Source organism: Papaver somniferum, chromosome 7 (genome assembly GCF_003573695.1).
Source record: "Papaver somniferum cultivar HN1 chromosome 7, ASM357369v1, whole genome shotgun sequence".
NCBI classification, from domain to species: domain Eukaryota; kingdom Viridiplantae; phylum Streptophyta; class Magnoliopsida; order Ranunculales; family Papaveraceae; genus Papaver; species Papaver somniferum.
In genome coordinates this window covers 234,754,405-234,766,479 of record NC_039364.1, presented here as the reverse complement: position 1 = coordinate 234,766,479, position 12,075 = coordinate 234,754,405, and the positions used below count along the sequence as shown (strand labels likewise).

Sequence of the window (12,075 nt, the reverse complement as noted above, 5' to 3'; positions counted from 1 at the left end):
CCTCCCAAAAGAGGGAGATATAATTATTATTGCTAGGGATATTTACGAAGGCCCAATCAAAATAGGGGCATTAATTCAATTTCCACAAAATAAAAAGGTTTAACATTATATTTTTAGTATTGGGGAAAAGAAAAATAAAAACCCTAAATATCCTTTTTTTTATTCTCAGTCTTTAGTGTGTTTTTTCCCATTGAATATTCAAGGTTCAGAGAATAATCGGAGCTTAAAGCTTGGAACACGACCTCTCAAGATTCTCAACAGTAGCTATTGAAAGGTGCACTTTTTCTTTCTATCTATATTTTTCCATTCTCCTTATAATATCATGTTATATAGGATGATGGTAAAGTAATGAGTTATGATATCTTGTTTATCTACTTTGTCGAGGAATTGAGTTTCGAACTCAGATTACTGATATTAATCTTTTATTTGTTTATTTATTATAGCCATGATAAACCGTGTCAGAGAAAATCCATATTCCAGCCACAAACTGGGTTACCGAACGGGCGTCTCGTTATTCACTTGCGATATCTGTACCGAAAATCTTCCTCGTAGTAAGAAATTTAAGACCGGTGATTGCTCACACATACATAACTTTTGTACTGATTGTATAACAAAGTATATAGAGGTGAAAGTTTATGACGACAGTGCATCAACAATTAAGTGCCCCAATATCGACTGCTCCATCAATCTAGACTTGCTTTCATGTCGCTCTATCCTGCCTCCGAAACTCTTCGTCAGATGGTGCGACTTGCTCTGCCAGTCAGAGATTCTATCAAAGTTTGTTGATAAACAAGCTTACTGCCCGAACTGCTATGAGTTGGTTTTGAATGAGTGTGGTGGTGGTGTGATTAGAGAAACAAGGTGCCCAGGTTGCGAGATGTTGTTTTGTTTCCGTTGCATGGTTCCATGGCGGAATTCTCATTATTGCACCAGAAGTCGAGACGAAGTGATTATAAGAGATAAAAACGACCTTTTGTTCATGGAATCTGTTGCGCGTAAAGGGTGAACTAGATGTCCAACCTGCAAGTGTTACGTGCAGCGCAGCGTGGGTTGCCGTGTAATTCGTTGCAGGTCTATTTTCTCCCTCCAATTCTTCCTCGTTTGATCTAAGTGTTGTTTCTTCGAGTCATTTATCATTATTATCCTATTTGCAGATGCAGCACAAAATTTTGCTATGACTGTGGAAGCAAACTTTATTCACACAATTGTAGTTGCAGAATCTCGAGGCGAAGGGAGATGACGCCAGAAGGGCTTCTCTGCTTGAAAATTTTTATTTCGCTTATGCTTCTAGTTCTTGGTGCAGTGGCAATAATGCTATTAATTTGAATAATCTACATCACCCAAGTAAAAATCTACACTACTTTTCAGGGTTTGTTACACTGTTGGTTGGACAATCTGACGGGGTGAATGCCCCCTTGATCCAACACTGTTGATATGCCATATTGCAAGGGTTTTTTGTTCTCTCTTGTCTTTCCCATTAGGATTTCCAAGTTCAAGCCTCCGGATTCCACAACTTTCTTGAGAGAGTAAGTTCACCTAGAAATTGGAGAACAAGTATATATACATTGCAACGATGCTGTTTTATACAATCAATTTTTCGTTTCTCATTCAATTATATCAGTGGATCTGTCAAAAAACATTAACATACAAAACTATTATGAGCTCTAACAATGCGCTCTATGGACGTACCCAACTTGCTCGAGATGCTGCTTTAATCTGTCTACCATGTGGTATATCCTGGAGGATTCAGGATGAGCAGTATCTGAAATTCTGAATTCATGCACTTCATCATCTATCTCAATGGAACTTGCACCAGGTTGCTTATAAACATCTCGCATTTTCGATCTCACCTTAGCCACGCCATCCCAGTCACCTGCTGCAGCATATATGTTAGAAAATATGGCTAAACTTCCTGCGTCTTTGGGTTCCAATTGTACCAACCGATCAACCACTTCCTCTGCTAACTCTACATTGCTGTGCATCCGACAAGCACCCAAAAGGGTACCCCAGATTATCGCATTTGGCTCCATAGGCATAGTTTTGATAAGCTGAAATGCTTCTTTTAAATGCCCACCTCGGCCAAGAAGATCAACCATACACCCGTAATGCTCGACTTGAAGAGCATTTCCATAATTTTTTTTCAATAAAGAGAAGTAGTGGCGACCTTCATCCACAAGACCAGCATGGCTACAGGAAGACAATACACTAACAAATGTGACTCCGTCTGGTTCAATCCCTTCTCGAGGCATCCTAGAGAAGAAACTGAGCGCTCTTTCGCAATTCCCGTGCATTGCCAATCCCTGAAGCAGCGTATTCCATGTTACTACATTTCTTTCTGTCATCTCCTCGAAAACTGACGATGCATCAGCCAAATCCCCACATTTTGCATACATATCAATCAAAGCATTACAAACTTGAATACTATGTCGGAATTTACTCCTCTTAATCTTCAAATGAATTTTCTTACCTAAACTAAACAACCCAGATTCAGCACAAGCAGCTAAAATACTAATCAAAGTAGCATCATCAGGTCTCAACCCCGCTCTCTCCATACGATCATACAAACTAAAAGCTTCCTTCGCGCATCCTTTCTCCGCATACCCAGATATAATTATAGTCCATGGAACCAAATTCTTGACAGGCATTTTCTCAAACAAGAATTTCGCCATATCCATATCACCAATCTTACAGTACCCCCAAACCATCGTCGACCACGAAACAATATTCCTGTCAGGCATGGTTTGAAACAACTGAAAAGCCGAATTCATATCTCCTGCTTTCACAAACCCATCCAGCATTGAATTCCAACTAACCATATCTCTATGTGGCATTCTATCAAACAATTTATGAGCATCTTCCAAATGACCCAGTTTTATAAACCCAGTTATCATAGAATTCCAGGACACAGTATCTATCTCAGGCATTGAATCAAACACTTTCTTAGCAGAAACAATCCCAAGCTTCCCACACTTGGAATAAGTATCAATCAAAGAGTTTGGCACAAAAATATCAGAACAAAAACCAAATTTCTCAATATGGGTATGAATCATCTGAACTTGACGAAGAAGAAGATGATTAGGACCTCCAGAACAACAAGCTTTCAACAGAATTGGGTATGTAAAATTATCAGGAAACAACACATTCTCCTGCAAATCAAAGAAAGTAGAGAAAGCTGCTGAATACTGAGAGTTATGAGCAAAAGCTCTTATTAGAGTGTTATAAAGATGAACATTTGGTTCTTGGATTTGATTAAAAATCTTAACAGCTAATGGCATTTGATGACAAATTGAGAAAGCTGAGATGAGTTTAGGAGCTACAAATGGGTCTTGATGAATATTTGCTTTCATGATTTGTGCTTGCATTTCTTTTAAATGTTTAAGGTTTGAACATTTCTGAAGATCCATTAATGTCTGCTCGAATAATCTTCTTGATGACACCCATGTGGGTGCTCTGCAACTTGTTGTACACATGAGTTGTTCACTGGTTTCATTGTAATCTTCTCAACATATGAATTGAGAATGAAGATGATGATAATTTCTGCATTTTACTGTTATGAGAGAGTATTTGAAACTGGAGAGACTGAAGAAGAAGATGATAAGGTTACTTTTATATATGTAGAACCAATATTGTCTATGAGTTCCAGTTCTTAAACAAACTGGAGCGAGCCGGTTCGGAATCTACTATTCTGTAGCTAAACAGTGAAAAAAAAAAACTCAAAAAAGTTTCTATCTTGGTCCAACCACCGATCCATTGATGTTTAACCTTGTTGAGGACACTCAGACTATGTCGTGTAATTTTTTCATCTGACTCTTCTGAATATGACTGGCGTAGATTTGACTGAAGTCATTTGAATCATTTGGTCTGACTCAATGTATTTGTCTTTTGAGTTATGTTTGACTCAACTGACTCAAAAATATATGAGTTAGTGGCTTGGTTCCATGAATCACGGATATTTTATTCTGTGACTTTAACGGATCAGTATTAGGGTTAGGTCTGAGTCAGATCACAAGTTAGATTTGACTCAAATGAAAAAAAACAAACAAAATAAATGGTCGTGTGAGTTAGAGGTGGTGTCAGATCCAGACATCGGGTCAGCAAAAACAAACACCCTTTTACTAGCCTAGGTAGCTTGGTTATTCCGGTTTGGAATCTAGAAATCAAAATGTTCTTTTTTTTCGTGACTCAAGTGATCTTGTTTACACTTGAAGCTCACTTATTACTAAGGGTGCATAGGAACCGAGCCGGACCGATGGACCGAACCGGAACCGGTGGAACCGTACCTGGTTTTGAACCGAACCGAGGTACAAGGTACAGGTACCGGTCCAAAAAATAGGAACCGAGGTCTGGGGGTACAGGTACACGGTCCTGTACAAGTACCGTGTCGTACCGGACCGAATGTCCCGAATGATTAGAGCCGTTAGATTTAGGGGATAAGGGATCAGTATTAGCCGTTAGATTAAAGGGGGTATATAAGCAAACATTATAGGGTTTCCGTTTCTCTTCTCATTTTCTTCTTCTTCTTTTTTCCGTCTCCTCTGTGTCTGAGAAGGGACGAGCGACAATCTTCTCCATTACAAATGTTGATTAACAGAGACGAGCGACAATCTTCTCTTCTCCATTACAAGTGTTGATTCAAAGGGTAAGTGTTGATTCAAACAGTAAGTAATTAAGATTTGTAAGCGAACTGAACCTACTTTGAATCTCAAGTGTTGATTCAAAGGGTAAGCGAACTGAACCTAGGGTTTTGTAATTAAGATTTGTAATAATTCTGAATCTTCTGAGAATCTGAATCTAATAATTCTACCTTTAATCTTTTGATTTTTCAGATTTGTAATTAAGACTTGTTCATCAGATTTGCAAGAGTTGATTGATTTGGCTTGGATTTGGTAAGAATTCTATCTTCTTAATCTTTTCTTTTGATTTTTCATTATTTTTGTTAATGAAATTAGGGTGTTAAATAAAATCTGGGTTTTGCTTTAGTTTTGTTGTTTAATGTTTGAAAGATTGAGATCTTATCTAATTGATGTGTATTTCATTGAATTATGATGCTATGCGCGGTTTTATGTTACTGAATTTGTGATTTTAGGGTTAGGGTTTTGTTTTTGGATTTGTTTGGATGAGAATTGATCAATTGATTGATGTTGAGAAAATCCAGATGTTATCTTGATTTTGAGTATGAGATGCAAAATCTTTGGATTGAAAGTTTAGCTGAATTGCTAATAACAAGCTAGTATTTGTCTTAATTCAGGGTTCATGTTTTGTTATTGATCTGGTAATGTGTATCTTGATGTGTGTAGTTAATTTGAGAAATTAGGGTGTTAGAAATTAGGCTGTTAATTTGTTTTGGTGGTGGTTTTGTAGTTCTCATCTTAATTATGAATTGAAGTTTGGTCTTCTGGATGTTGATCATTCTAGGATGTTTAGCTGATTAATGAATTGAGACTAATGAAGAGTTGTTATGTATGTTGATGGGTTAAATGAGTTGTGATAAAATCTGAGATGATATTGAGTTACTAACTACTATTATTTGTTTGGCAGCGTTACTTGGTCCTATCAACACTGATGACACCACAAGTGTTGCTGATATGGATTAGAAGATCAAGATTCAAGACTACTGCATCACTAGTTGTACTACTAGTTGTTCTTTTTTCAAATTTTCTCATTTTCAAGACTTAGTGTGTGTGTCTGTGGCTATTGCCTACTGCTAATTGTTGTTTTTTCGGATTTTCTAGACTTTAATGTGTGTGATTGTGAGATTGTCAGTTTGTGTGCTACACTGCTTCTGCCTACTGCTACTCATGTTTTCAAGACTTTGTTTGTTTGGTTTGCTAGTAATATAGATACTTATTAATTGTTGCTTTGTTCTAAGTATGAGTTATTACTTAATATATTGAAAAAACAGGTAAAAAACATGTACTTAGATTGTCAGAGAAAAAGACATATTTCTGTCTGGAAAAGAACCGATTGGAACCGGTACCGTACCTGGTACCGAATGGAACCGGAACCGAGGTACAAGGTACAGGTACCGGTCCAAAATTTTGGAACCGAGGCTAGGGAGGTACAGGTACTCGGTCTCGTCAAGAACCGAGCCGAACCGTACCGTGTGCACCCTTACTTATTACATCTGACCCAAAATTATTACCCCAAGGTCGAGTATGTAATCAACGTGTAAATATTAGGGCTATATAGAACTTCTCAACCCAGTAAGATATGTAGTACTCAACGAGACAGATAAAAAATTATATTTGGGAAAAATACTTCCCAGACAGACATCAACTCCGACATCAGAAAAATGCAAACCAGACAATCTGACTCGGGTTAAGTCGCACACCGAGACAGATTCGAGACAAGGTGGCCTATCTTGTTTAAAATTCGAAGCATTTTTTGGGGACCATGGTTTTTTTTGGTGGATCATGGTTTTATTTTGGGTAAAGACATTTGAAATAAATATAGATCATCCCATATCCACATATTTATTTAATACCTAAACTACCCTCATATTTAATTTTAGGTTATGATTAGTGATTAGTATGATTAATAATAATTAGTTACTTTATTACAAAAAATTAGCTAATGATTAGTATGATTAGTAATTATTAGTTACTCTATTACAAAAAATTAGTTAATGATTAGTAATGATTAGTATGATTAGTAATGATTAGTTACCAGTAAGAAGTTCGGTTACAACAAATTAAAAAAAATTCTTGTGATCAAACCGAACTATGTAGTTCGGTTACAAAACAAATTTAAGACTTTTTACATCAAACCGAACTTAAAGTTCGGTTTCCCAAATTTATTACCAAGAACCGAACTTAATGATTAGTAATGATTAGTTACCAGTAAGAAGTTCGGTTACAAAAAAATTAAAAAAAACTCTTGCGATCAAACCGAACTATGTAGTTCGGTTACAAAAAAATTTTAAGACTTTTTACATCAAACCGAACTTAAAGATCGGTTTCCCAAATTTATTACCAAGAACCGAACTTAATGATTAGTAATGATTAGTTATGTTCGGTTACAAAAAATTAAAAGAATTTCTTCCGATCAAACCGAACTATGTAGTTCGGTTAAAAAAAAGTTTAATACTTTTTACATCAAACCGAACTTAAAGTTCGGTTTCCCAAATTTATTACCAAGAACCGAACTTAATGATTAGTAATGATTAGTTACCAGTAAGAAGTTCGGTTACAAAAAAATTAAAAAACTTCCTTGCGATCAAACCGAACTATATAGTTCGGTTACAAAAAAAAATTTAAGAAATTTTACATCAAACCGAACTTGAAGTTCGGTTACCCAAATTTATTACCAAGAACCGAACTTAATGATTAGTAATGATTAGTTTCCAGTAAGAAGTTCGGTTACAAAAATTTGAAAATTTTCCTTCCGATAAAGCCGAACTATATAGTTCGGTTACAAAAAAAATTTAAAACTTTTTACAATCAAATCGAACTTAAAGTTTGGTTTCCCAAATTTATTACCAAGAACCGAATTTAATGATTAGTAATGATTAGCTACCACTAAAAACTTTCCCAAAATTTTGACAACTTAATGATTCCTATGATTAGTGATGATTAGTTACCAAAAATTGAAAATATATATATGGTTATTAGGTTAGTTTTAAATTAAATTAGGGTAAGGATAGGTTTGTCATTTCTACACTTTAGGTCACCCCTTATAATTATGAGGAAGGTGGCCTAATAAGACCATGGCCCCCCCAAAAAAACCATGGTCCCAAAAAAATGCTTCTAAAATTCAGCCTTTTGGGCCACTTGCTAGATAAAACCCACATTGACATTTATCATGCAGCTGCAGCCCAATGGACACTTGATAGTTGTAAAAGAACAAGAACGATTTTTTGGGGACCATGGTTTTTTTTTGGGGGACCATGGTCCTATTAGGCCACTTACCTACAATTTTAAGGGGTGTCCTAAAATCATATGGGATTACTAATTTTCCCCTTACCCTAATTAAAATTAACCCTAACCTAATAACCATCTCTAACTTTATCTAAAATAAAAACTAAAACTAAAACTAAACAAAAACAGTTTTGAGAAAACTGTTCTCCTCTTTTTCTTCCCCATTTCAACATCGTTTTCATCGATTAATCGTCGATTCACAAAATTTTCATCGTCGATTAATCAATCAAATATAAGAATGGTTTGTCGTAAGAATACCAATCGACTCCCAGAAACAGGTCCCCCATTAGGGCATCTAGCAAATCTCCCGGGTGAAATTGTTGAAGAAGTGGAACCGCAAGCTAAACGCATCATCGAGTATAAAAGACGCCAGCCGCAACCTGATTCTGCCATGGGACCACTCCGGAGGTATTTTACAACAAACCCTTCACTTTAATTTGATTTTGATTGCTTCAATCGAATAGAACTCATCAAAATAGGATTTTAATAGGAGTTACAGAACCATGTTCAGTTAGGTCAATTTTCCAAAAAAACCTAGTTTACTAACCGAACTTCCTGAAAATGAAGAACACGAAGAACAGTTCGGTTGTTTTGGATTTAAAACTAAGTAACCGAACTCCGTGTTCGGTTGTTTCGCAAAAGTTTTAAAAACTACAAAGTAACCTAACTCTACCCTTATTCCCAAAAGAAGAAAACAAATCCATTCTAACCGAACTGTATTGTTTTTCCCACTATGTTGAGTTCTCATATAACCGAACTTATCCAACACAGTTCGGTTGTTTCGCAAAATTTTTGAAAACTACAAAGTAACCGAACTCTACCCTTATTACGAAAATAAAAAAAAACAAATCCAATCTAACCGAACTGTGTTGTTTTGGCCACTATGTTGAGTTCCTAACAGTTCGGTTGGTTCGCAAAAAATTTTAAATAAGGGAAAGTAACCGAACTCTACCCTTATTACGAAAATAAAACAACAAATCCAATCTAACCGAACTGTGTTGTTTTGGCCACTATGTTGAGTTCCTAAATAACCAAACTTTGCCAACACAGTTCGTTTGGTTCGCAAAAACTTTTAAATAAGGGAAAGTAACCGAACTCTACCCTTATTACGAAAATAAAAAACAACAAATCCAAACTAACCGAACTGTGTTGTTTTGGCCACTATTTTGAGTTCCTAAATAACCGAACTTTTCCAACACAGTTCGGTTGGTTCGCAAAAAATTTTAAATAAGGGAAAGTAACCAAACTCTACCCTTATTACGAAAATAAAAAACAACATATCCAATCTAACCGAACTGTGTTGTTTTGGCTACTATGTTGATTTCCTAAATAACCGAACTTTGCCAACACAGTTCGGTTGGTTCGCAAAAACTTTTAAATAAGGGAAAGTAACCGAACTCTACCCTTATTCCGAAAAAAATCAACAAATCCATTCTAACCGAACTGTGTTGTTTTGGCCACTATGTTGAGTTCCTAAATAACCGAACTTTGCCAACAGAGTTCGGTTGGTTCGCAAAAAATTTTAAATAAGGGAAAGTAACCGAACTCCACCCTTATAGTTCTAGACTTTTACTCTTGTCAATGATTAATTCATCCATTTATCTTATCTTATCTGTTTACTCTTGTTAGATTGTTTTGTTCCGATAAGCTAATATCTTTTGTTTTCTTGATTAATGGTAGAGGTAAAAAATGTTCAAAATCAAAGCAACCTTTACCGGAAGAGCTGAGAACTCCCACGCCTCGAGGCAAAATACATTGTGATTCCGGTCATCGTGGAACCAAAAACGCTAAGCATGGACGTGGGTCATTACCGGGTGTTGTCATCCAAGATGGTCTCAATAGAGATAATGTTGACAACGTAATCCAACAAGTAAATGAAGAGATTGTGGAAGAGATTGGCAGTCAAGAACACAATCAAGGTGGAGAAGATGAACCAGCTCAAGGAGAAGGAAATGAGGGTGGAGATGATGAGGGTGGCGATGATAACGTAATCGAACAAGTAAATGAAGAGATTGTGGAAGAGACTGGCATTCAAGAACACAATCAAGGTGGAGAAGATGAACCAGCTCAAGGAGAGGGAAATGAGGGTGGCGATGATGAGGATGGTGATGATGAGGAAGATGGAGACAAGGATGATAATGATGAATCAGAGGAGGACTCGGATGAAGAGGAACAAGCGGAAATAGTGGTAAAGAGACCTAAAAAGGCGCCTAAAAAGCCTTGTGCTAGATATTCATATATTCCTCATAGCGATTTGTGTTTGCCGCCAAAGAATCCAACTTATGGTAATCCAAGAGATGGCGGGGAGGTATTGATGGGATACAAAAACTCATGGGCTGCCAAGATCTTTGCGACAAAGGTATGATTCAATCTTAACCATCAATATTTAGATTTCTCAGTTATTTTATTATATTTTGTCATATATTGTTCTTTTCTATATATATTAGTATATAAGATATGATGTTGTTTTTTTTAGGATCATAAAAATGATGTTCGTGTTTTGAAACGTCAGAAGAACAAGGAATGGAATATACAAAATGAGTGTGATGAGGTCCGCTTGGCGGTATTTGATTGTGTACTATGGAACGGGATACAACATGCGCACCAAAAATTTGATGCTGTCACTGTTACTTCATTTGCTGAGAGGGCTTATCCAGAGACGGATACCTTTCATCTACCTTTTGGTGAGATGACAATAACTCTGGATGATTGTTTTAGAATCACAGACCTACCAATTACAGGAACAAGTGTTCGAGATGGCTACAATCCCTCGATGAGTTATGAAGTTATTGAAAAATTAGTCGAAAGGTGTCTAGGATGGAACGACAGAAAGGAACGATATGAGTTTAAGCGATCTAACAAAGAGCCTAAGGAAGGTGATGAGTATAATGAGTTTGAGGAAAACCGCACGTACAAGAAGAAGTTGAAAAAGATCAAGCTCAAAACCTTGTTTGATGAGTTTTCAGGGACGAAAGATTTGGTTACTAAATGCTCATTACCTCCAGCTTATTTGTGACTGCTTATTTGTTATATCAACTTGGAACCATCTTCTTCCCTGACACTTCAGGCCACGTGGTAAATGCTCATTACCTCCAGTTATTGGACCCCTTGGATGAGGTGAACAACTTGGGTCATTGCGGTTCTTTCATTCGTTCAAGCGGAACTCAGAAAAGCTTCGAGGCTTAGGAGTCTATATTTTGGAGGCTTATACACCCTTGTTCAGGTACCCCGTTAAATTATCGTTTGTGTGTTTGAATATATAAGTGAATGAATGTGTATTGTTACTCTGCCTATGTATTATTTGTTTCCTCTTCTCATAGGTTTGGGTGTACGACCACTTCCCTAAACTGCAATTATCTCATGCTCACTCTCCTTGGCCTTATGGGAAGCCCATAGCTGGTAAATATGAATTTTTGAACGCACAAGATAAGAAAAAGGAAAAAAAGGTGTTGGAGTTGAGGGATACATTGGATAAGTTAACAGTGGAAGATGTGGTTTTCCATCCTTACAGACTTGCATCGGATGAAGAGGTGGAGGATGTTGATGTTATTCATTTTCACCTGTTGCGGGTTATAATGGACCGTTGTTTTATCCTGGGGGTTGTACGATGTATAATCCTCGAAGAGTACTTAGTGATGAGTGCCAAATATTGTATATATTTATCCCTTTTTGTTGGCATTTTAACTCATCTTTTGTGCATTAATTCTACATATTATCCCATATTCTGTATTTTCAATGTTTTCAAGAATAAATATTTTTATTAATTAATTTTGCATTTTTAGGTAATAAATAAAGTTCGGATGAGTCGTGGAGCGAAAAGAGCAGAAAAGTAGTGAAAAGCCGGGAGGAATTACGCAAGGAAGCCGCGAAGAATGTTGTGCACAAGACCAAGAGGGTAGAAATGGGCTCAAGAAGGAGGAATTGTTCTTAAAGAAGTTATGGGCCTGGCATACCCAAGGCCCAAAACCCTTTCTCAAACCCATTTCCACTACCCAAGCCCGTATCGGATTTCAGCCGTCAGATTGAAGCATCTCAGCATCCTACGGTCGCTCCATCATCGCACATCAAACTCCGAAGCTCCCGCTTTACATCGCAACGCCGATCTCCATCTTGGGCCGTCCTTTTCGTTGCATTCCTCCATCCGACGGTCTCTACCCAC

The 12,075-nt window shown here is 36.9% G+C and overlaps 1 protein-coding gene and 1 long non-coding RNA gene across 2 annotated transcripts; one reads left to right on the top strand and one right to left on the bottom strand.

Annotated features, from left to right (window-relative positions):
• Nucleotides 1-1,537: 1,537 nt before the first annotated feature.
• LOC113299890 (pentatricopeptide repeat-containing protein At3g29230-like) lies at nucleotides 1,538-3,565 on the bottom strand. Its single transcript, XM_026548987.1, has one exon. The coding sequence runs from the start codon at nucleotides 3,468-3,470 to the stop codon at nucleotides 1,665-1,667; it is 1,806 nt and encodes a 601-aa protein (XP_026404772.1). The 5' UTR covers nucleotides 3,471-3,565; the 3' UTR covers nucleotides 1,538-1,664.
• Nucleotides 3,566-4,555: 990 nt separating this feature from the next.
• LOC113300434 lies at nucleotides 4,556-5,674 on the top strand. Its single transcript, XR_003335795.1, has 3 exons — nucleotides 4,556-4,639; nucleotides 4,827-4,886; nucleotides 5,539-5,674. It is a non-coding gene; the product is annotated as an uncharacterized LOC113300434 (long non-coding RNA).
• The last annotated feature ends 6,401 nt before the right edge of the window (nucleotides 5,675-12,075 follow it).